Genomic DNA, 25,886 nt, shown 5'->3' with positions numbered 1-25,886 from the left:
TCGAGTTTGTATGAGTCACTCACTAAAGTGAATCAGGTTTTTGAGTCACTTGAATCAGTCACCCAGAGTGTGTGCCACGGATTGTACAAACAAGTTCCAAACCTCTCCAGTCCCCAAATCATTGTGAAAAAGACTCAAAATCAAGAAGTCTCCAAGGTGAAACATTTATTTTTCTTTCTTTCTTTCTCTCTAAATAAATGTAAACAACCCAAACAACCAATAAATTAAAGGAGAACTCCAGTATTTTTAAACCCAGACCTTATTTATGACAGAGAACAGTTTGGTCAAAGTCGCGTCCTTCGTCCTTCCGATCGGCGTATATCCATGTAATGGAGTTAATGGGGCAGGGACGATGCAGCCTCTAAATAAGGCATTATCTGTCTTTATTTCACCAATACTTTAAGAAGAATAAATGAACGTATACTATAGCTCTGTTAGCTCATAGGTTCTGTTATGTGGCTACTTGCGGCTATAGGAGAGCTAACGGAGGGATTTCTACACAGGCACTCTACTGGGACCACTTCATCCACACGCCCCCCTGGAGCACAGTTTATTTACTCCTTTCCCTGTGACAGTCGGCTAACTTCACACAGAGTTTGCTACTGCTAGTTTTGTGCAACATGGCAGGATATTTATCAAATTTTGACAATGTGAACGACGACTTTGAGTAACATGGCCATTCTTACCCTCCATTAGCTCTCCTATAGCTGCAAGTAGCCACGTAACAGTAGCTATGTGCTAACAGAACAACAGTATGCGTTTGTTCATTCATTCGTTTTAAAGTATTGCTGAAATAAAGACAGATAATGCCTTATTTAGAGGCTGCATCGTCCCTGCCCTGTTCACTCCATTATATGGATATACGGCGATCGCAAGTTTTCTAAATAGCTTCCGAAGGACGCCAACTTTCGCCAAACTGTTCTCGGTGAGTAGATAAATGTATTTCATGCCAGAAATAAGGTTCCCCTTTAACATTCAGTGCGAAACAGTGCAACAGTACAAAATTCTAATCAAATATATGAAACTGTGCACAAATAGAACATTTAAATACCCTAAACATCAGTGTAAAAATAATAATATTCTAATATTCAACAGTGCACCATTAGAATGAAATATAATAGAATGTACAGAATGAATGAACTCCCGTTTCCTTCAAAATGGGGCCAGGAGGGAGAGAGAGTGAGAGAGCTGTGAGCTGCGAGTCGGGTACGATGAGTCCTGAACCGTGCGGTGCAGTGAGTTGGCAAGTTTCTCAGATAAGGGAGGAGCTCTACGAGCTGGGAGGGAGAGTGGGTGAGCTGTGAGCTGGAGCAGAGCCATTGCTTCAGCCACAGAGCTAATACAGCAATTAGTTTGATACGTTTACGCAATTGCAGTTAGAATAACAGTTGTCTGGCATGTCTCCTCTTTGCAGTTAGCTGGCAGTAGCAGCAGTGAGTCAGTGAACGAGTTAATGGAGACAATGACTTGTAACTCCCGAGTCAGTAAAAATAATTTCGAGTTTTGAACAATTGACTCATGAATTGCACATCACTAGTAAATTTCGAACTATTCAATACTCAATCCATCAGAAATAAATCCACCCTGGTTGAAGAACACATCAGGGAGAAAGGACTGGACTTCATGTGCTTAACAGAAGCTGATCACAAAGTTGTGTCAATGCAGCTGTCCTTCCCTTCTCCCGACACCAAACCCACGCGGCAGATCCACTTCAGAAATCTGAAAAATATCAACATGGATGCCCTGGCTCTGAATGTTCAACTTCTCTCCACTGGCTCTGTTGATGTCCTCTCTGGTGCTGACTTAGTGGATTCCTACAACCAGTCCCTAAGCAGTCTTCTGGACCTTCAGGCCCCCATAACATCCAGGTCAGTCTCCTTCTTGTGCTCAGCACCCTGGTACACCTGCTAGCTGCATAAAATGAAGGCTGCTGGGCCCATTTAAAATCTTCCATTTCTGTCTAAGGTTCTGGAATAAGCAGTTGCAGCACAACTTCAGGATCACCTCAAACACAATAACCTGTTTGAGAAGTTTCAGTCTGGTTTCTGCCCTTGCCATAGCACTGAAACAGCCTTGGTCAGGGTCACCAATTACCTCCTGATGGCAGCAGTTACCAGTTCCCCATCTCTACTCATCCTCCTGGACCTAACAGCTGATTTTGATACAGTTGACCACAACATCCGACGGACAGAACGGAATATTGTCCCTGGGCAAAGCAAAGTCACACCCACAACGTCACAGTTCTGAACAAGAATTGAGGAAAAGGACTCCCTCCTCACTCACCCTCCAAGCCCCCAGAACCAAGCTCTGCACTATGGGCGATCAGGCCTTTTCCTCTGCAGCTCCGAGGCTGTGGAACACCCTCCCTGACCACCCGAGAGCCCCACCGACTGCAGAGGCTTTTAAACAAGACCTAAAACCTCATCTTTTTAAGAAAGCTTATTGCTAAAACATCTTTTATAGACTCTTCTTTTAAATATATATTAAAATTTTCTTGTTTTATTTTTTAGGCTGTCCTTTTAAATATATATTAAAATTTTCTTGTCTTATTTTTCTGTAGCACTTTGAGATTGATAAAATATAAAGTGCAATACATATAAAATATATTATTATTATTATTACTTCAGCAAGATCATTTTATGAATGAGGAAAATAAAGCCTTACAGATTTCCTGAGTGCAAGCTGGCATAGACAAAAGCTAACAATCTCAGGCTACCAGACTAAGGCTACTTTGCAGATCACTGGTAACTCTACACTGTATTAACTTTTAACTTTAATGAAACATGCAATAAATTATCATGATTAAGTATCATGGTATCATAATAATAATTAGTCACGTTCAGTCAGGCCGTCCTTGATGTGCTGAGTCAACTGGATAAAGCCGTGACTGCCCTAGGTGACAAATACACTGTCCACTCAAGTGTTGCTTTGGGAGTATGCTTGTTCTCCCTGAATCGCCACCAAGAGCGATGCTGTCTGGAGCTTATGCTCTTGGTAGGGTCACTCATGGTGGTAAGATCAAATTGGAGGTTTCAGACAAAGCGTGATCCAAAGACCTCAACAGTGGAGTTGGCAGAGGATGACTATAAGTCACAGAGGCACTGAAGGCAGATGAAGGCTGCAACCAAGGGAGGTCCATAGTCGTCAGGGACATATCAAGCCGTTGAATCCCGGTACATCTCTGCCAAAGACCGTGTGGTGACTGCAGGCACATCATTCTTCATACATTAGAAAATGTCATGCACAGGTATCTTCCTGAAGAAACTCACTCTAACATCTTGGATCATAGCCCTGTGGTGATCAAAAAGTGCTGACAGGGGCATGATCATGAGGTATGGGAGTTCTAAGCTACAACCTGGCATAGAGGTGGTGGGTGTCTGAATCATTCGTTAAGCTCTTGGACTGAAGCAGTAAGAGCTTTTCGGAAGCTGCCCCCACAACTGAGCAGCCCTATTTAGGATCCACTCTGCTAACCCCAGCAGGGGAGGGGGCTAGAAACGGTGCCCCAAACATAGCCTGTTAAAACCATTTTGTAGAAAAACAGTGCAGACCAAAACTCAGCATTAAAAGGCTGGGTGATACCACCTACCAACAACAGCTTTAGGCTGCTTTCAGCATAAACTTGCCCAATCAGTATCCAATTGATATTGAAACACACTGGGGCATGCTAAAGTCTATCATCCTGGAATCCTGCAAAAGCACCCTTAAACTTAAACTTTGTGAGCATCAAGACTGGTATGATGAGAATGACACTGAAGTCCAACAGCTCATCCACCCTAAGTAGCAATTCTACTTTTTGGCATGTGCACGGCAAATGACAAAAACTGCAAGGCTAAAAGAGCAGCCCATGCCAAAGGAAAGGCAGCTGTCCAATCTTGGGTTAGAGTATTGAAAATACTGGTTGTGGATGAAGAAGGCTCTGGAGATCTAGCAGCTTGCAGGCTGGAAAATGGAAAATGTGGACCACTTTGCATTCCTTGGGTGCGTCCTGCCATCTAAAGCTAATATTGATGATGAAATATACCACCGCTTTAGCTGTGCCACTGTGCTTCACAAAACTCAGGAAAAGAGTCTTTGAAAACCACAACCTACAGGCCAGGACAAAAATTCTGGTCTACAAAACTGTAGTGCTTCCTTCCCTCTTGTAAGGGGTAGGCAGAAGCCTGGACCACATACAGAAGGTACTTGAAGACACTAGAGGCATTTCATCAGAGATGTCTCCGGAAAGTCCTCAGAATCAGCTGGGAGGACAACAAAACAAACATCCAAAAGTGCCATATAGATCTCAAGACAAGAATGGGGTGACCTGGAGAACCTTTGTCCAGAAGGGTGCTGCACTGTATAATAAGAACCTTCGGCATGTTGCTAAAAACAAACGCAGGCGTCCAATGAAGAGAGTCTCCACAAAAAAAGACCCAACCCAGAACCACCAGCATGAATTACCCCTGTCCACATTGCACTAAAGCAGTGTTTCTCAATTCCGGTCCACATGACCCACTGCTCTGCATGTTTTCGATGTTTCCCTCCTCCACCTCCTACTTGATTCAAATGATTGGCTCCTTATCAGGCCACTGCAGAGCTTGATGGCGAGCTGAAAAACACTGCACCAAAGTATGTGGTTCCAGGATCGGCATTGTCAGCCACTTGAGGACCCACAAGGACAGCCATACTCAACATCCATCCATTTTCCATCCATCGGTTGGGTTGCTGGGGGGCTGGAGCCTATCCCAGCGGTCATCGGGCGAGAGGCGGAGTACACCCTGGACAGGTCACCAGTCCATCACAGGTCCACACAGAGACAAATGAGACAAACAACCACACACTCGTTCACTCCAAAGGACAATTTCAGAGTCCCAGTTAACCTAACATGCATGTTTTTGGACAGTGGGAGGAAGCCGGAGTACCCGGAGAGAACATGCAAACTCCACACAGAAAGGCCCCAGGTGGGGATCAAACCTGGAATCTTGCTGTGAGGCAACACTACTAACTACACCATACAGCCCACTCGACTACGAGTGTTTGCCGATATTGATGATGACGCTTTGGGACATTGTCCCACAGAAAGGTAAAGATAATATGAAAACTTGCACAATAAAAAAAAAATTGTGTATGTCTACATTTTCACTTGTTAAAAAAAACTCAGATACATTAGAAGAGAATTTAAATTCACATGACAAAAGTCACTTGAACTTTTCAGTTGACATTTTTGTCAAATTAATTCTGAATGTGAAAACATATAACAAATATTCACAAATGTATAAAAACATATTTACATAAGCACAGAGACAACTAACAACTGATATTCTTATAACTTATATAATCATTTACTAGGATTTTTCCAGTGAAGCTATAACTCAGTGATTACACAGCTTCTGATTACACAGAATCTGCTGTTGCGAAACATCTTCTATGCTCTTTAATTTGTTCTTTAAATTGTCCTTTTATGATCATCAGGTAAATGCTGCATAAGTACATCTTTTTTGGAAGTTGTACACAGAGCTAAAATCTTCCATCGTTAAGGCAGATAAATTTGTGAAAGAAAGCAAAAGCTATTCCATCAAGTCATCAATTAAGCCAGTGACTGTAGCAGTGCCATAGACAGTAGCTGACTATTTTCTTACATCTATCTCTGTTAGATAGATTTCAATGGTTCAGTCAAGCTATTTTTGTTTTTAGTTTAATCCATGGCAGAACCATAAAATGATGTGCTCATTTTCTGAAGAAAAAGGTGTGCTTGGAAAATTGACCAAGGTTTAAAAAAAGATTCGAAAAGGATGGATAGTAAGTTGTCAGCTTACGATAGCAAGATATCCTCGATATTGAGAAAATGGACGATATAAAGGGCTGCATTTTGGTGTGGTCACAGCTTCTGTGAACTTGAGAGGATTCAATGGGTATGGAAAATGGGTGATTGGATGGATATTATGAGGCTGAAAAGCTCAGATGTAAAAATAAGATAAAATAAAACAAATAAACAGTGTAGTTACACTGAGCAACCTCTTTGTCACTTTAGATGCAACTTCTGTAAAGACAAGTTCAAGTGCACAAGAATTTTTATTCCAAAAAAATCTCATACATGCCAATTTTTACAGCAACAATGAACAAAACAAATCTGAGTGCAGCACTAAAGCTGAAGTATGAGAGAAGATTGTTATAAACCACTTAAAGCCAGTAAAATTATTACAGTCAGAAATGTTACTTTTCTTAATGAAACAATCTTAATGCTTTTCTTCATAAATGTTCACTAATACTGTTTGTTGACATCCATGGGGTCCAGACTTTATGGTTATAGCCTGCAAAGGAATCAACATGGTGTACAACAAACATCTTATTTATGTTTATTTGTCCAACTCCTGAAACAGAGGGACATAAGCATACACAAAGAGAAGCCAATTAAACTCTTCTTTCAACAAAAAAAAATTACATTTCTTTTGTATAAATCTAAATAAATGCTGCCGTGTAAAATGGTTTATCAAATGGACTGTGCACACTTTGAAGTCTCACAGTAGATGCAGAGTTCATCAGGTTCTTTGATGGGAGAGGGGCAGCAGTGGAGAGCCGATCAGGGCCCACAGTTCCAAATACAGACTTGGATATTCAATAAAAACTCAAATCATGGATCAAAAGTTACAAGAAAAATTATCAAGATTAGTCATTGCGGACTTTCAAAACTAATAGTGTTTTTTTTTTTTTTAATATTCACATCGGTTTGCAAAATTAATTGATCCGACATTTAGACCTGACGTTCTCTAAAGTAGTCAAGCAGGTGCTTCATGCCACCATCAAGCAGTCACCCAAGTGTTTCCTTTCTCTGTGTCCTGGTGCTCAATAAATGTCAGCCTCTGTTGGTTTTGTAGCTTCTCCCTCTGAGCAGGCATGCAGGGACTGAAGTATGTGCTCCAGCGTCCACTTATGCTCGTGTAAAACATGGTCCTGCAGGGTGAATGGGCCTTGCTTTGTTCTACTCAGCTCCTTCACGTGAGCACATGATGAAAGCGCTGCAGCACACAAACACAGTTTATTTCTTTGCTGAAGTGTTAAACAATGACTGAAATCAACATGAGACAATGAAGAACAACTGCACCTTTTCCCAGGTCATCCACCAAGCTTCTGACATAAAATCCACCACCACACTCAATATCTGTCACAAAAATAGAATTTGTTTAGGTCGTTGCAATAAGTAATTCAATTTAGAAAATAATATCTAAAACAAGGAGAATGAGATCCAAAATGCTGTATAAAGAATGAAAGAAAATAATGCAATGATCCAATGTGTGCTAACCCAAAGTGAAGAGAGGCGGCTTGAACTCCTGCAAAGTCAGGCTGTACACAGTGACTGGCCTCGCAGGTTTGGCCTCAACTGTATGACCTCTTTTCAGCAAGACTGACAGACGCTGGCCCTGTTTTTTCAGAGCAGAGTAACTAAAGACAAACACACACAAAATATGTTTATGCATTTAGCAGACGCTTTTATCCAAAGCGACTTACAAATGAAGAGATAACAAGCTATATGAAAAAAAAAAAAAAAAAAGCCAACAATAAAATACATAGAAGGAAACCACTAGTCCGACTCTGTCAGAGGTGACAGAGTAGAGATAGGGTGCAGGCATAGAGGAAAGTACAGAAAAATAAAGTGCAGAGATAGAGGGGGTAGGTAAAATAGAGCACACTGTATATAAGACGTTTTTTAAACTTACAGAAAAATAAATAAAAAAGCAGCATAGTGAACAGGCATTATGACTTCCATCTTTATCACATTCAATACACATGCAACTTCTTGTTTTCAGCTGTTCTCTGATAGGGAATAAAGTTAGCTGCTAGTGACACACACATATATATATACACTGCATTTTTCGGGCTATAAAGCATACAGGGTTATAAGGCGCAATATCAATGATTGACTGCTAACGGATCTATTTTCATACATAAAGCATAAAGTTACATAAAGTTCTAAGGCGCATTAAATTAAACATAACTCAGATAAGTCCAACTTTATTCAACTCACTTGTTGTACTGCGTGATAGCGCTGAGTTTGAAACAGGAGCCATTTTTAGGGCAGCGGGTATAGAAAATTAATCCATGAGGAAAAGCTGTCTAAGCGAGCTACATTTGGTGCAAAAATCAGTTCATTTTAAATACATACAAAAAGATGGATTACTACTGTTTGAAACTAAATGTCTTTCATAACAACTTTTCTTCTTTGAAACAAATACATCTGTGTAGATGTATAACTCAAATTACATTTTTGTTACTAAAGAAACACTAAAGTAGATAGTATCCAATAGTATCCTAACAATAAATATTTACAGATATACAGAGATATATATTGTCTGTCACCATTCTGCCCCAAAATTCTGTTGATATTTATGGTCATATTGTCTTGGCCTACTATTTCTATTCTTTTAGGGCATTGTTGCATTGCATCAGATTAATAGAAATGCAAACAATTAGCCAAATAATTACAATACAAATAACTTTAATGAAATGTCACAGCTTACAAAAAAGTAACTCAAAATGGTTGTAATAGTTAAGGAAACAAAGGTTGGGTGAAGAGAGCAGAAAACATTAATAATAGGACCTATTTATAAGCACACTGTTGATGTGTTCAAATAAGTAGTTAAATGTGCCGTGTCATAGTCAATGACAGAAACAGGGGCCAATAAAAGGAAGATTAGCCCACTGACACATCTAAAAGAGATTACCACTAAAAGGAGCAGTGGGAGAGTGATGAGTTACAGCTATGAATATAGTTTGGATAAACCCTAAAGTTTTAGAAATGTGACAAAACCCAGTGAAGTAAAAAAAAAAAAAGTTAGATTAGATTAGCAGCTGAGGTAATGATTAATGCCCCAATCATTGTGAATGTGAAGACTGTAAGGGAGAAATAAAGCCTGATTATTACAGAGCCTGTATACTTTAAAGCATAGTTTATGCATCTCCGTCATTTCAACGGCATGGCTACAAGGACCCCTCCGTTGTAGCCTGACCTACAAAAAATCCTAACTACGCGTTGCATTGATGCGGACCGCAAGGGTGTCAAAACGTAATTTCCGTCAGTTGCTTTTTCGGGTCTTAATGGCTGTATATGGCGAAGAAGCTCGTCAACTCGGCCCGTTGACATTTGAAAGTATCCAAAGTGCATTTGTTCATCCAGGTCCCTCAGTGGGTGAACCAGTGTTGTTTTAATTCACCCGTTCAGCCTCGGCCGGTCGTACAGACCCCCCCGCAAACGTCTTCTCTGTCGCCTGCGCTTCAACATTTGCAATAAAAGCATTTGTTCTTCAATATTGATGAGCTCCAGCTGCAAATACAGCTGCTCCACCTCGGTTGCCATTGTTTACCGTTTAACTCTGACCAGAAGAAAAAGCAGGGATTGGGCTATAACCCCTGAAACCACACAAACACACAGCCACACCCCCCTACCGGCATGGTGAGCTGCAGAGCAACATGTTCCCTCGACAAGAAGTGTGGCAAGAAAAACACTCAAAATAGAAAAGGGTTTATCTAATAGGGGGGAGCAAAAGTTAATGTTTGGAGAATTTTTTTAGATATCTAGGTCTGTATTTCACTCCAAATCCAGAAGTATCAAGTCAATTTAATTTGATTATAATTTCAGTACATAATGTCCATGAGGAAAAGCACTGAACAGGCTAGCCGTTCAGACATAAATAATGTCATGGCATTATTTTCCCTAGGTCTTACTCACAGCGGAGGCACTTGCATAATGTCACCAGTGAAAGATTTCAGCTTCTCCTCAATGTCAAGTCTGGTTATGTGTCCTGTAGGGGTTTTGGGAGTGGGGGGCACAAGGCAGAAAAAGATATGTTACTGCTGAAACTTGAATTATTTAGGCTGCTGTATAGGACAACCTGTTGTGATAAAAATGTTTGATTAACTAACATTACCAAAGTCTTTCTCCAGAATCACAATTCCGGTGGCATCAAGAGTGTCTGTTGCTTTTCCAAGCTCTGCTACAGCAACATATTTCTGAAAAATAAAAATGTCCAAGTCACTGATTGTAGCATATCGCAGACACTTTATAATTTTTTTCATAAATGTTTTTTTTCTTTGGAAGACAAAGTTTTTCTTCCAATTTGATTTAATTTCCGTTTGTTTTTATTTAATTAAAAACCCAACATTTTTTTAGACACAAAAGCTTTTTCACCTGAACAAGACTTGAACTTGAAATGCAGCACTAAGGTAGTCTAGAAAAATGGACAGAGCAGACTGAAGAAGCTTAGGTCCTTCAATGTCTGCATCAAGATGTTGCATACCTTCAATAAGTCTATGGTGAAGAGTCCAATCTGCTTTGCAGCAATCTGTTATAACAGCAGCATCAGAGCCAGAGACTCAAACAAAACTGAACTAATATATAAATAAGGCTGTCTCTGTGCTGGGGACTGCTCTGGAGCCCCTGGATTTGATTACAAAATTAAGAGAACAGCACAAGTTACGAAATATTAATGGAAAAAGCTATGCAACCTTAAGTCATAGAGGCAACAGGTCCAGGAGGGAAATCAAGACATCCCTCTCCCCAGCAACACTCAATCTCCTCCTGGAAGATCCTGAGGTATTCCAAGGCCAAAAGGGATATAGGATCCATCAGACTTGTTGTGCGTCAGCCACAGGTCCTCCTCACAGTATGATGTGCCTGAAAAACCTCCAACAGGAGGCAACCAGGAGGCATCCTAACTACAGGCCTGACCCCCTACACGGATTCCTTTGGGTGTAGATGAGCAGTCACTCTACCTCAAGGTTCACCAACTTACCATTTCCCAAACTATGTATCAAGATCCTGTCCATGAACATCACAAACAGACTCCGTGCCATGGCACACTCCAACACACACCACAAATAAGCCTGACTGTGTGCCAAGACACAGATCTTGCTTTTATAGAAAGTCTGTACTATTTCTCTCTTTTTTCCACTTGGAAACCAAAATGTGCACACAGTGAAGCTATGTTACTTGGTTTTCCAAACAAATCTGTGATGTTGATGTTAAAAGATGCTTATCAAAATGCAGTCTAAATACTAAGTTCAGTGCTCCAAGACAAAAAATTGGTTAAAACATGTCAGAGGGAAGAAGCACAAACTGTTGAAAACAACATGGCAAATAAAAGGGATGCATAACATTTCTGTTACTTTTAGCTTTTTCATACAGGTGAATAGGGATGGAGTGATTTTCAATCCGATCGTCTATCGGCAATCGAAGGGAGGATCGTGATCTTTTTTTCCAAATGGCGATCTTTAAGGAGATCTTGAATTAATTTGATGCCATATGGTCTTAAAGAAAAAAATCTTCAGAACTTGCACTTTACTGTGTACTTAAAAATGTTTCTCATGGAGCAAAATGTCTACATATGAATCCCTTTGAGAAATATTTCCTGCCAGGTGGCTCATATTGCGCATCCAATGTAGCCAGCATTTTTCTGAAATTTCTCTCTCAACTGTCTGAAATGGGACCGACTCCTTCGTCAAATATCTTGCAAAAGCTGTTGTACACTGGGCCCATCTTTTCGCTGCCTTGCTTGTGTTATAATTGGCTTTGATCTTAAGACATTATAAATTCATATTCTGTATTTTCCTAAATAACCTATGTTCCTAGCTGGTACTTTTCCACTCTGCTCATACTGCACAATAGATGACCTTAAATGGTCCAAGACCTTAGAAGGACATAAACAACTGGGTCAGACAAAACATCTCTATTAGGGCAGATAGGTCTGGTACATTAGATACACGCCTAAAACAGCACTCACACATACACACACATTGTTTATCACATCCAAAGAACACAACAAGGACAGCGGCTGGCCTGCTCATGCCACTAAAAACTGGCCAATTATACTCTGACAATTGTGAATACAACTTCTGTGGGATAAAGCTGAATATAAATATGACATGTTTCCGGATAACGGGGCTCGGCCTGACGGATTTCCTGCGGGAGCTCTGGCACTCCGAGTCCAGCGCTGCAATATACTTTACTTGTGACCACTAATAAATACTTTTTTAATAAACGATTTCTCCAGCTTGTTCTTGAGCTTCCAATGAAAAAAAAAAAATCAGGCTAACACTTGTATTTGGTTGATTTTGCAAAAGCTGCCGATATTGTGGGCTGCCAAGATGCATTTGTGCTTAATCCGGCCGTAGCACCTGATATTGCAGTACTGGTTCGGGCTATTTTTGCGGCCTCAGAGGGATGATTAACTTGTATGGGCCAAAATAAATCTGTCGTCTGCATCTCTTTTTTTTTTGTTCTTTTTTTTTTTTTTAGCTGACGCAACTGCACCCACACTCTCAGGTGACTGGATCCAAAGCGACTTCCATATGAGGATATAACTTTACAGCTAACATCAAAGCTAACAATAAGCTACATAGAAGGAAAACCACTTGTCAGGCTCTGTCAGAGGTGACAGTGACAGTGTAGAGATAGAGGGAAGTATAGAAAGAGAAAGTGCAGTAGAGGGGGTAGGGAAGTACAGGGTAAGAGCTCAGGTAAGAGATGCTATCTGAAGAGCTGGGTCTTCAAGACTTTCTTGAAGATAGACAGATAGCTTGTTCTTGTAGCGCTCGGTAGGTCATTCCATCATCGTTGAACAACATGAAAATAGTCTGGATTGTCTTGTGTGTGGTGTAGGCACTGCTTGAGGACAATCCTTTGATGACCGGAGTGACTGAGTCTGGTGTAAGCCTTTGCGAGAGCATTCAAGTAGATGGGAGCTGTTCAATTAGGCCCTTTGTAGGCTTGCATCAGTGACACCTTCTAGACCATCTGCAGAGGTGTCACAGCACAGGCTGGGAGACCAGTTAGGAGGGCGTTGCAGTAGTCAAGGTGGGAGATGACCATAGATTGCGCCACGAGCTGTGTGGTGTGTTGGGTTAGGTACTGCCTGATCTTTCTTATGTTTAGCAATGCGAAGCGACACGATTGACGCAACATGATCATTAAAGGTCAGCTGGTCATCAATCATGACACCCAAGTTTCTAGTTACATTTGATGGAGCAAGAGATAGGGATTCAGTTTGTATGCAGATTCTGTGGTGTAAGGTTGGTTTGGCTGGGAAGACAAGCAGTTCAGTTTTAGAGAGGTTTAATTGGAGGTGCTGGGCTTTCGTCTGTGTCGACAGCAAAGACAGATAGGGCTGGGTATTGTCAGCATAGCATTGGTATGAGAAGCCATGTGATCAGATGATGTGGCCCAGTGAGGTGGTGTATATGGCAAAGAGAAGAGGTGCCAGTTCTGAACCTTGGGGGACCCCTGTGGTGAGGCGCTGCTCTGTAGAAATGTGACCAAGCCAGGATATTTTGAATGATCGTCCAGTGAGGTACAATTCAAACCAGGTTTGTGCTCTCCCTGTGATGCCCATGCTTGAGAGTATGGACAAAATGAAGGCTATAAGCTCAAATAACAGCAATTGTGACGTGCCTCCATATTGCTGTCAAACTGACCAAAGTGTATACCTTTTGTCTGACAGACATGTTTGAGTGTGCTTAAAACAAACTCACCTTTGAACCAGTCAACATTGTGCTGAGCATTTTTGTGCCATTCCCAACACCTACGACTGAAAAAAAACGAAGACAGTATTAGAGTAATAGTACTCATCTCATCAACTCATTTAGCTCACCTCCAGATTACCTGATTGGGAACAATCAGCATCCACTGCAGATTTGAGAAGAATTCAGCTGAGTTTATATGGGCAAAGGTGCACAGCCTGAAATCATGCCTGGCTATGTACTAAAAACATATGCCAGAGGCAGTCCATTAATTATGCTGATATAGACCCAGGCAGCTGGGGGACCACCCGTGACGCACTGAGCAGTTCTCCTCAGTCTGCCATCTTTATTCTCGATGCTTTTATCCACTATGATTGCTGTCATTAACTTTAATTATTGTCTTTTTTTCCCCTCTCTCTCACTCGTGCACACAGTCTATAAGATGTAAATGTTGTCATCTGCACCAGTTCTTGGAGCCCTGTGTTTCAGTGGCCAACCATATGCAGCCTGAATAAGATGTCAGAAATCAAACACTGACTAAATGGGACTTTCTCAGTCTGAAGTAATGGCAAGTGGTAGTGCATGGCTCAATAAAATACTTTTTGGAAATTGGAGCAATTCTACCCAAAGAACAGTTAAGACAAGAGTGACTGCAGCATCATACAATAAACTTTGATCAGTAATTTAAAAAAACAAAGAACTTAATCATAGATATTGAACTGCCTAATGAAAACAATTTAACACTGCAATGAGAAATACTTATGCATCTATCCTTCTCCCATGTCTGCTTAATCCTACTCAAGGTCTTGGGGAGCGGGGACTCCCAGGAGAGATCCCCAGTCTAACACAGGGCCACAATCAAGTTGTCTCTGAGGCTGAGCATCCTCTAGTCACTTCTCAGAAGGGGAAAGAAGGTATGGGCTAAACATACCAGCATTTCAAAGCAGATAATGACACAGAGACCTATCTAGATATTTGTGACAGCAACAGAAGGACAAATGTAAGATGACATTCGGCACGGTTACAGATAACAGATCAACTGAGCCATTATACTGGACTGCCGTCCTTATAACAGTTTAAATATACCGGACCCAAACTGAGAGGGGTGGCTGCAGACCCCCAGTGTGAGGCTGCTTCCGTTGCAGGGTCCACTCTCAGGCTGCCTCCAGTGTCAGGAGACTGGAAATAAACTTTTTGTGCGTCTCTAAAAGGAGTCTAAAAGGCGTATAAATATATTGCGACTAACAACAAAGAAAAGGAGGAGAAGAAGATTTTGTTGCCATCAAATGACTACCTTTGGGACAACAGTAAGTAACAAAATATGTATATACAGATATAGACATAAACACACACCATATGTTTTCAGTTTTACTAGCCGCGTTGCATATGCAAATTACTGAATGCTACTAACGTGTAGGGCTGTAGCGATACACTAATCTCACAATACGAGACAATACACGGCATTCAGCCAACGATTCGATACGATTGTATACAATTCGATTTAATACACATCATTCTCTGAAAGATTTTAAAGGGACAGTGTGATTTGACATGAATCGTCGCCGATTGGATTGGTGGTCCGTCCTTTGAACCGGAAGGACAAGAAAGCCAGACAAACGGAAACAAATAAACGTGTCTTCAGCGTACGCAGACTCATGTTTATGTTGTGAATATTACGTCATCAACCTGCTTGTTTTACTTGTTAAATACCATATGCACAAATCCAAATTTTCTAATCACAAACCATATTTATAAATTTTTGAGAAGGAGCTCAAACAATACATTATAACAATCCTACATTCTATAAACAAAAGCCATCAAAACCACTGAGCTACGCACTTTATAACATTTTTATGAACTTATCACTGTTTTGTATAATGTGAGCCCCCCGACATTTTTTTGTATTATGTTAATGTTTTGTGTTTTCACTAACTGTAACGTCTGACTTTTCAATAAAGTTAGCTAAAATAAATGAATAACAAAAAAATAAATAAATAAAAAATCGTTACTTACGGCTGAAAAAAATCGATACTTTATCGGGAAACCAAATATAGATATCGATAACGTCGCTCAGCCCTACAAACGTGGCTGGTTGTAATTTTTTACGCTAACAGTGGCTAACGGTTGACTGACACTCAGGTTATTTGTTGTCTAAATGAAAATGACATGAGGAGTTTTTCTATCCATTATTCCACTCGTTTTTATACAACTTTTACCAACTGAAATACATATTTTAACGGTACCTTTTCTGTGTTATGTTGATGCATCCTTCAATCTATGAAGAGGGTAGAGAGTTTAAGGTGGAACGCTGCACAGCTTGTTGTAAGCTGTTCCACTGCCCCCTTTGCCCCAAATACAAACCCAGCCAACGGGCCAACCTTTAGCAGCACCTCGATGTTCACAGGAATGAACAAAGTTGGTTGTGCTTTTTCTTTGAGAATACAGTTACAGAATACAGTGTCATTTTTTAATCCATCCCTCAGTCAGCAATGTTTACAGAATCTGAACTTTATCCATGTTCAGTGTTTAGACTCATCGAGGTGAATGATCTACAGAACTGGCCCCGATGGGATCATTGTATTTGTTCTTACAAAGGAGGATTTGTAAGATTTATTTGTAAAAAAATAAAATAAATAAAAATAATAATAATTTTTTTTTTTAAATTTTAAAAAAATCAGGGCTATCAAAATTGGGAGCGTAAATGTTTACGAGAACTAAAGGGACTGAATTGACCGTGACAAGTATGAACCTCCCACCTGGATCGGTAGTCTGCGTTTTGAATACAAATGGAATGGTTCTGCGAACAAGAATGGCAACCCCCCTCGCCTTGGAGGAAAAGGTGGACTGGTACACCTGAGATACCCACACAGATCTTAAACGCCTCTGCTCTGAAGGATGGATATGGGTCTCCTGCAAAAAAAACGATATCAGAAGACGGGGACTTTAAATGAGAAAATACTTTACCACGTTAAAGAGCTTTGCCCATACCCCTACAATTCCACGTAGTAAAAGTGATGTGACGCATCCCAAACTCAAGCAAATAAGTGGCATAAATCCATGTGGAGGGACAGAGGGTGAAGTTTGACAAGAAACATACAAAGGGCTGGCAAAAACCACAAGTGACAAAACTGACGGATGAATTAAAAACCCCCACATAACCCGACCCATCTAAAATAACTAAGCGGTACCCACTAACCAACAGGGAGGCTGCTAGGTTACAGAGCCAGCCAAACTGCACACTGAAAAGTCCACTTGCCATGGGGCCCAACGCGCATCTCAAGCACACTAACTAACATTTAAATTGCATCCACAGACATGTACTCACTATCGGCAATATTCAGAACACACCTTTAGCGAGATATAGGAAGTGGGAAGGTATGACCGGTGCAGCATATAAAACATCAAACTTAAGAAAATGATAATTAAATAAATAATTAATTGAATGAAAAAATACAGAAAGAAAATATGCGTATAAATGAAAGGGTAAATGCATATATAAGTACACATAACCAGGAGCACCAATCAATATTAATACAATCCAATAGTAATAAATAAAATAGTCCCAGTGCTAGATTCACGCACCTGAGAAAGCGCACTGTGTGAAACATTATTTAAAAACACATACACTGTGCTGCATTGGTGATCAACTAAAAATAAAACTATCAAAAACTAAAAAACTATCAAAATGCTGGTTAGAAAAATAGCTAAACCAAAAATATATGTATATTAAAATATACAGTGATGATAATCTATACCATACAGGAGTTAAAGGGGAACTCCGGTATCTTTAAACCTAGACCTTATTTCTGGCATGAAATACGTTCATCTACTCACCGAGAACAGTTTGGTGAAAGTCGGCATCCTTCGGAAGATATTTAGATAACTCGTGATCCATATAACGGAGTGAACGGGGCTTAGACAATGCAGCCTCTAAATAAGGCATAATCTGTCTTTATTTCACCAATACTTTAAGAAGAATGAATGAATGAACGTGTACTATAGCTCTGTTAGCTCATAGCTGCTGTTATGTGGCTACTTGCAGCTATAGGAGAGCTAACGGAGGGATTTCATCCACACGCCCCCCTGCAGCACAGTTTATTTACTCCTTTCTCTGTGACAGTCGGCTAACTTCACACAGAGTTTGCTGCTAGTATAGTTTAGCTATATATAGCTTGTATAGTTATGTGCAACATGGCAGGATATTTATCAAATGTTGACAATGTGAACGACGACTTTGAGTAACATGGACGTTCTTACCGGAGTGAATGAGCTGTGCTGCAGCCATGTGTGTGGATGAAGTGGTCCCAGTAGAGGTGTGTGTAAAATTCCCTCCGTTAGCTCTCCTATAGCTGCAAGTAGCCACATAACAGTAGCTATGCGCCATCACCCAGCGGACATCTCTCTTTCTCTGACTCTCTCCTGTTACTCTTGTTGACCCTCTTCCCGCACTGAGCCCACATAGCATACCTAGCATATAGTTTGCCTAGCCGGTGCAGGTGCTAACAAATGTAATGTTGCCGGTCCGGCCACATCTGGTGACTCTGGTGTAAGTCTATTGACATAGTTAGAGAGCAACGTCTGTCGAGCCATACTGTACTTATCTGTATGCTAACAACGGATGAGCTCGCTCAACCATTTCCATTTACTCGTCTTCTCTTCTGCCTGTAAGCTTGGCTAAAATGCCAAACATAAACTGTACAGAGAGGACACAAAAAGGCTTGCTGCGATTGATCCAGCACCAGTAATGAGAGACGACATACAGGAATCACACCACTTATGTTTAGTGTAAACAGGAAGTGAAGTACAAGCACATACTGTGACAACCACAAACAATACTGGCGCAGACTTCACACATTAGTAACTAGTAAAAATATTAACTTTCCTTTATTTATATATGTAAAACCAACCCATAATGCTGCGCATGGCGTCCGGCCTCCAGTGTCTCCCCACGTATGTATGAAGCATCTATGGTGATATGAAGACAGCACGAGACCAAAAAAAAAGCACAAACAACAATTTTAAGTTGTTGGTTGGGCTAAAGAATTAAAATATCTTCCCAACAGGAGGTATACTACTGCCAGGGCTCCGGTACCACCACTCACATGTCAAATAATGTTAACGGAACAAAAGTTAGTCCTACTTTCTGCTGTGCTGTGTCTTAGCTACTTAGCCAGACTAGCTATTCAGTTAACAGGCAACTTTGTCATCATAGTTATAGCCTTGATTATTTTCCCCCTGATCCGTAAGCCCTTAAAATAACAGCTGTATAACATTTAGAAAGAAATTCATTATAATTTTCTGTGTTTCCATAAATAAGTGTGAAATAAATTGTTTTTTTATTTTCCTTTCTTGATCTGGTCATATGAATTTGTCTATGTTCATACGACACCACCACACCATGAATATTCTGAAAGCCCAGGTTGTTCTGGAAAAAGGATGTAAAATACTTGATTGAACTTCAAGGGCTGAGGTTTAATATGTATTCTTACACAAGCAGACCAGGCAAGAGGAAAATAGAGGAATATGCCACAGTTAATAGGGTTGGTGGTTAATCCAAAACTTTACCCTCCCCCAAAAGATTGTTTTGTCTTATATAATATCAGTAAATGTGAAAAGACAAGTGACCACTTTCACGACGATTTGAAATTATAATGAGTAATTATTTGGTGTATTGTTTTAACGTGTATCAGATCAAACAAGGTGAAGAGAGACAGGTTGAGAGCAGCGAGAGAGAGGTTTCAGATGAGCAGGTAGGAATGGTATGCTCTGACAAGGCACAATTTAAATACAAAAAGTCAAATAAGCAACATCAACATGATATCCTTATCACTATTTCCTGTCATGTTCACAAAACACTCCCTTGTGGTTTCTGATAATAAAAAAAATCCAATCAATTTCCCATGAAGAATTAAAATGATCAACATATCTGAGACACCCTGTAAAAAGCTGGGACAGGACAAGTCAACTTGAGTAATAATTGTATATGTAGTTGTCCAATGTTCAACTCAAAGATACGCCCTTGTATAATGCAACGTATAAATTCATGTTTTTCGTGTTAGTGTTGATTAATTTAAAATTAATTAAGAATAAATCAATAACAAAGCGACTTCTTCCAAAAGTGTGTATACAGTTTTATTATTATTTTTACAGTTTCTTGCGCATAAGAGACCATCAGATAACCTGATCGTCAGTCAACCAGTAGTCACCGTTAGCGTAACTTATTTATTACAAACCGTCCACATTCGGTATTATCATTCGGAAATTTTCTAACGTAAACCGTGGATTCAGGGTGTTCAGTCCTTTAAGAGACGCACAAAAAGTTTGTTATTTCCGGTCTTGACACTGGAGCCTGCACCGGAAGCAGGTGTGTGTTACACTCCCGCCCGCAGCCGCAAAACTTAGAGAATTTATGCCCACACAATAATAGAAATGCATTGATTCTGTGTCTTCTCCCGTCCCGCAGGAGAAAACACGTCATTTTATAGGCTATTATTAAAGAGATTCACAGACAATTGAGAAACTTCTCCAAATATCACACTTGCCTTGCTTTGTCTTTGTGCTGTAAAGACCTTCTTTGAGCTTCGTTTCCACATAATTTATTGACATCCTGTCGCTAGGCTACATCCCGATCTCAGTGTTTTTCGCCGCCAGCCGCCAGCAGTTGAGTTGTGAACGAATCAAAAACTGTTTCTTGTGCGAGGAGCCGTAACCCGAGGAGTTGACTCGTGAACGAATCAAAACTGTTTCCTGTGCGAGGAGCCGTAACCCGAGGAGTTGACTCGTGAACGAATCAAAACTGTTTCCTGTGCGAGGAGCCGTAACCCGAGGAGTTGACTCGCGAACAAATCAAAACTGTTTCCTGTGCGAGGAGCCATAACCCGAGGAGTTGACTCGTGAACGAATCAAAACTGTTTCCTGTGCGAGGAGCAGTAACCCGAGGAGTTGACTCGTGAACGAATCAAAACTGTTTCCTGTGCGAGGAGCCGTAACCCGAGGAGTTGACTCGCGAACGAATCAAAACTGTTTCCTGTGCGAGGAGCCATAACCCGAGGAGTTGACTCGTGAACGAATCAAAACTGTTTCCTGTGCGAGGAGCCATAACCCGAGGAGTTGACTCGTGAACGAATCAAAACTGTTTCCTGTGCGAGGAGCCATAACCCGAGGAGTTGACTCGCGAACGAATCAAAACTGTTTCCTGTGCGAGGAGCCATAACCCGAGGAGTTGACTCGTGAACGAATCAAAACTGTTTCCTGTGCGAGGAGCAGTAACCCGAGGAGTTGACTCGTGAACGAATCAAAACTGTTTCCTGTGCGAGGAGCCGTAACCCGAGGAGTTGACTCGTGAACGAATCAAAACTGTTTCCTGTGCGAGGAGCAGTAACCCGAGGAGTTGACTCGTGAACGAATCAAAACTGTTTCCTGTGCGAGGAGCAGTAACCCGAGGAGTTGACTCGCGAACGAATCAAAACTGTTTCCTGTGCGAGGAGCCATAACCCGAGGAGTTGACTCGCGAACGAATCAAAACTGTTTCCTGTGCGAGGAGCCATAACCCGAGGAGTTGACTCGCGAACGAATCAAAACTGTTTCCTGTGCGAGGAGCCATAACCCGAGGAGTTGACTCGCGAACGAATCAAAACTGTTTCCTGTGCGAGGAGCCATAACCCGAGGAGTTGACTCGTGAACGAATCAAAACTGTTTCCTGTGCGAGGAGCCGTAACCCGAGGAGTTGACTCGTGAACGAATCAAAACTGTTTCCTGTGCGAGGAGCCGTAACCCGAGGAGTTGACTCGCGAACGAATCAAAACTGTTTCCTGTGCGAGGAGCCATAACCCGAGGAGTTGCCTCGTGAACGAATCAAAACTGTTTCCTGTGCGAGGAGCCGTAACCCGAGGAGTTGACTCGTGAACGAATCAAAACTGTTTCCTGTGCGAGGAGCCATAACCCGAGGAGTTGCCTCGTGAACTAATCAAAACTGTTTCCTGTGCGAGGAGCAGTAACCCGAGGAGTTGCCTCGTGAACTAATCAAAACTGTTTCCTGTGCGAGGAGCAGTAACCCGAGGAGTTGCCTCGTGAACTAATCAAAACTGTTTCCTGTGCGAGGAGCCATAACCCGAGGAGTTGACTCGTGAACGAATCAAAACTGTTTCCTGTGCGAGGAGCCATAACCCGAGGAGTTGACTCGTGAACGAATCAAAACTGTTTCCTGTGCGAGGAGCCATAACCCGAGGAGTTGACTCGTGAACGAATCAAAACTGTTTCCTGTGCGAGGAGCCGTAACCCGAGGAGTTGACTCGTGAACGAATCAAAACTGTTTCCTGTGCGAGGAGCCATAACCCGAGGAGTTGCCTCGTGAACGAATCAAAACTGTTTCCTGTGCGAGGAGCAGTAACCCGAGGAGTTGACTCGTGAACGAATCAAAACTGTTTCCTGTGCGAGGAGCCATAACCCGAGGAGTTGACTCGTGAACGAATCAAAACTGTTTCCTGTGCGAGGAGCCATAACCCGAGGAGTTGACTCGTGAACGAATCAAAACTGTTTCCTGTGCGAGGAGCCGTAACCCGAGGAGTTGACTCGTGAACGAATCAAAACTGTTTCCTGTGCGAGGAGCCATAACCCGAGGAGTTGCCTCGTGAACTAATCAAAACTGTTTCCTGTGCGAGGAGCAGTAACCCGAGGAGTTGCCTCGTGAACGAATCAAAACTGTTTCCTGTGCGAGGAGCAGTAACCCGAGGAGTTGACTCGTGAACGAATCAAAACTGTTTCCTGTGCGAGGAGCAGTAACCCGAGGAGTTGACTCGTGAACGAATCAAAACTGTTTCCTGTCGTGCTGACTGAGTTTATGCAGCAGCCGCCTGCCATGTGGGGAGGAAGGGTGCTGCGTGAAAACGAACGAATCACTCACTGAGACTACTCGTTACTCCCGAGTCATATAACAGATTAGTTATTATCGAACGAATCGTTCGCGACCGACACATCACTAACTCTTGCCCAAACTCGACTTTTCCAACTTTTTCCTGTATTATCTTTACCCCGTTGGCTATGTGATCCTAAGCGCGATCTATGGTAGGGTTGGTCAACATACAAATAAGACCCAAGTATATGTTTCTTATCAAGACTGAACGAAACAAACTAGCTACTAATTCAATGCATGGCTTTAAGTAAGTGATAATCTAACTCGCTTACCTAACACCCCACTGGCAGCACTGTCTAGAGTCCCTCCGTGCCCCATCTTGAGCCACTGCTTCTTCCTCTTTCGACAGTTTGGAGTTTGGACACCCGCCTCTGAAAGATACAGGAAAACAGAACATTTCACGAACAGCTTTTTAAAAATGCTGGGCCTACCTCTTGATACATTTTTGTTAATTTACCTTTGAGTAAGGCTTCCTTGAATGTATTTAAAACATCAGCGGATGTAGGCCCTTTCTTTTTATATATCGCAAACAATCCATGTAAAGACTGTAATTTAGACAAAGAACTAGTTATTGGAGCAACAGTATTACTCATATTTCCAGCCATGCTGATGTAGTTCTTATTCTTTCAGTTTAATGGCGGATTATAATGCCAATTTAAAGTCTATACCGCCCCCTAGCACACAGGCGTATTTAGGACAGGATCTACTTTATCAGACCGGAGCTCACTTGGACCACGGGCGTCGTTCTCCCTGGGCAGCCCCGGATCTAAAAACGAACTGTTCTAACAGAGGGAATTATTTTTAATCAAAGACTTGGCAGGATTGGATGAAATATTTGTCGACAACCACCTGCCTAAAAACTACAATATTACTGTGGATGATTGGTGCTAAATTGGCTAATTTCTTCTTTCTGACCTAGCCTCTCTGTTCAGTGACAGGAGATGCTTTCTCCCACTGCATGCATCCAGCAGGTCCTCTGAGCTAATGTAAATACAGGCACTGCTTTTGATTGTGTTGAAAAATTAAAAAAATTAAAATATATATATATATATTTTCCATCACTCATTAGATTTCTCTGAAAGGGATGCCAACTGTATAATTTGCCATGATATGGATTCGACCATTTACTTGAACTGAAACATAGGCTATTTACAAACATCTTTTTTACAATGATCTTTATTGCTGTGCCTTAAGACAAAAACCTTTACAAACTGCTCCTAAAATGCTCACATATGCATATGTACCTGTAATTTTGATTTTATTACTCTACTTTGAAGTTACTAGAATAATACACATTTATAATTGACCACATTACACATCATAGTATATACATTATAACTTCATAAAAGGTTTATTTCTCACGGATAACCACTTGAAAATATGAATAATAATAATAATAATAATATACTTATTAATTAAAGCTGCAAGCAGCCATGAACGGGCGTCGCACATGCGCACGTCGAAGTATGCCACCATACCAGTAGGTGGCGCTATAAGCATGTGTAATTTTTTACATATGTATGTGTTCGAGATGGAGCCCAAATGCAGCCTATGAAGTTTGGTGAAGATTGGACAATGTATGGAGAAAATATGATTCATCACAAAAAAATCACAAGAGGTCTATTACTTCTACAACCAAGTAGTACAAACATTAAATGACATGTAACTGACAAACTGACATTGAACAAGCTTTGTAGCCAAGCACTGTAATGTCAGAGTTGAGTAGAAAACAGTACAAATGCTTGATATTTTTGTGAAAATGTTTTATTAATGGTAGTATTTTCTTTTTCCTGTGGCAAATCCTAGACTGCAACCCTGAATACATTTTAATTATGCCTAATCTGTGCAGTTTGTCAATTCAGACCAATTGAGAACTTTAACGTGGTAAAATGCACACACACTCTATAAAAATACCTGAGATGGCATGAAGTTATTATGTGGTGACAATAAATTAAAGTAATATAACTGAAATATTACATAATCATTCTGAAGGCCCATTAAGCATAGTATGAGCTAGAAGCTCACCTGTCTTTTCAGGGCCACATTTCATACAAGCAAAATCCACTTGCAGATTAGGTAAACATGAAAACTCAACATAATAATTGATATGATAATACTGTTTGGGCAGTGTAATCTTAAACACTTAAACAATTCTTCCAGTGATGGACAACTCTGTAACATTCTTTAAAACGAGTTTAGCCTTTAAAGTGGGTTAGGCTCAAAATTGTAGAAATGAAAGCTGCGGTCATTTTCAAAGTATCATTAAAAAAAAAAACAGTGCACCAACAGAAAATAAAATTGCAGACTGCTCACCACACAGTTCAGTGCATCAGATATTTCAATGACAACACAAACAACAAAAACAGACAAATAAAAAACAAAAAAATCAAATATTATCAACCATACAATAATGAGGGCTGTTACCATTAGGCCTGATCAAGACTGCTCTCAAGTTTAAAGGATGTCCATTTCTAAGTAGTTGCTGGAGAGAATGTTGTCAAATTCTGTGCGAAATTCAGGGTAAGAGCTGTACGTACTTGGTACTTCAAGTGTTGCTCCACAGGTATGACCAATAGGCCTTCTGCTAAGCCCAGTTTCAACATTAAAGCAAATCATGATTTTGTCAACACATATGACAGAGGACCCAGTGCAAAAGCGTAGGATTTTCTCAGCCTTGGTCTGGTCAGCATTTTTCACATAACGCTGGAGATGGTTAAAGGTTGTCTGCTCTCTATGAGACAGCACCACCTTTGTTGTTTCAAACAGTTGTGACACGCTTTTGCCTGTGGCCTTTTTTGACTCATAAAGAAACAACAGACTTTCCTTGTCCAACAATTTCGGTGACCAATGTCACCTGTGACATGGGTGTGGAGAAGCAATCAACTATACATTTTGGCTCTTGCAGAATGGCTTTGTGAGCCATTCTTTCTATGGCAGCCTTCATGCCTTCCTTTGGAGGTAAGAAAAGGGAACCCATCCTTGTAAAAAGTTTGAGCAAGTCCTCCTCATCATCTTCTTCCATTGTGCCCTGGAGAGCCTTCTCCACAGCTGATCTCTCAAGGGGAGGTAAGTAGTTGAGAAATGATGCCATCAAGATGTCTACATCAACACTGTCAAGTCCATGAATGCAGGCAAAAATGAAAGCCACTGATAGCCTCACTGGCACGACACCATGATCTACCAATCCCTTCACCCAGATACTCCCAAGTGCTTGCCATTTGGAGTCACAGAAATCTGGCCTCAGTCGTGGCCTCTGTTTCCCTCTCACATTGTTCGAGAAATTGCTCCCAGAATGCTGTGTAAACATCCCCTGACACTCCTGCATCATCTACAGCTTTTTCATTTACCAATTCCATCTTTAAAGTCAAATCCATTATACTGCTGTCCATGAATAAAGCTAAAAGATCTTGAACAACCTTTATCCTGCAAATTGAAGCACACCGTGTGCTCTGTGGATTTCCTGGATTGTTGGCTGAGGTTGGCT

At 41.0% G+C, this 25,886-nt stretch overlaps 1 protein-coding gene across 2 annotated transcripts in view; it reads right to left on the bottom strand.

The window, feature by feature from the left end:
* The window catches only part of trub1 (TruB pseudouridine (psi) synthase family member 1), a 168,421-nt gene extending 145,371 nt beyond the window's left edge, over positions 1 to 23,050 (bottom strand). The window contains exons 1-8 of one of the 2 annotated variants that reach the window (XR_011909197.1): positions 22,860 to 23,050; positions 22,675 to 22,773; positions 13,504 to 13,559; positions 9,906 to 9,987; positions 9,707 to 9,779; positions 7,283 to 7,422; positions 7,085 to 7,141; positions 6,704 to 6,998 (exon numbers count right to left, since the gene is read on the bottom strand). Coding sequence is in view for 1 of the 2 variants with exons in the window: in XM_072373456.1 (XP_072229557.1) it covers positions 6,826 to 6,998; positions 7,085 to 7,141; positions 7,283 to 7,422; positions 9,707 to 9,779; positions 9,906 to 9,987; positions 13,504 to 13,559; positions 22,675 to 22,773; positions 22,860 to 23,007 (828 nt within the window). In the remaining variant the exon portion in view is untranslated. Of the gene's footprint in view, positions 1 to 6,253; positions 6,999 to 7,084; positions 7,142 to 7,282; positions 7,423 to 9,706; positions 9,780 to 9,905; positions 9,988 to 13,503; positions 13,560 to 22,674; positions 22,774 to 22,859 lie in introns of those variants that run through there. The other variant, XM_072373456.1, reaches the window with a different exon arrangement.
* Between the last annotated feature and the right edge of the window lie 2,836 nt (positions 23,051 to 25,886).

This window comes from Leuresthes tenuis, unplaced genomic scaffold (assembly GCF_036924035.1).
Source record: "Leuresthes tenuis unplaced genomic scaffold, fLeuTen1.0.hap1 SCAF_20, whole genome shotgun sequence".
In the NCBI taxonomy this organism is placed as follows: domain Eukaryota; kingdom Metazoa; phylum Chordata; class Actinopteri; order Atheriniformes; family Atherinopsidae; genus Leuresthes; species Leuresthes tenuis.
This window is presented reverse-complemented; position numbering and strand designations above follow the sequence as displayed.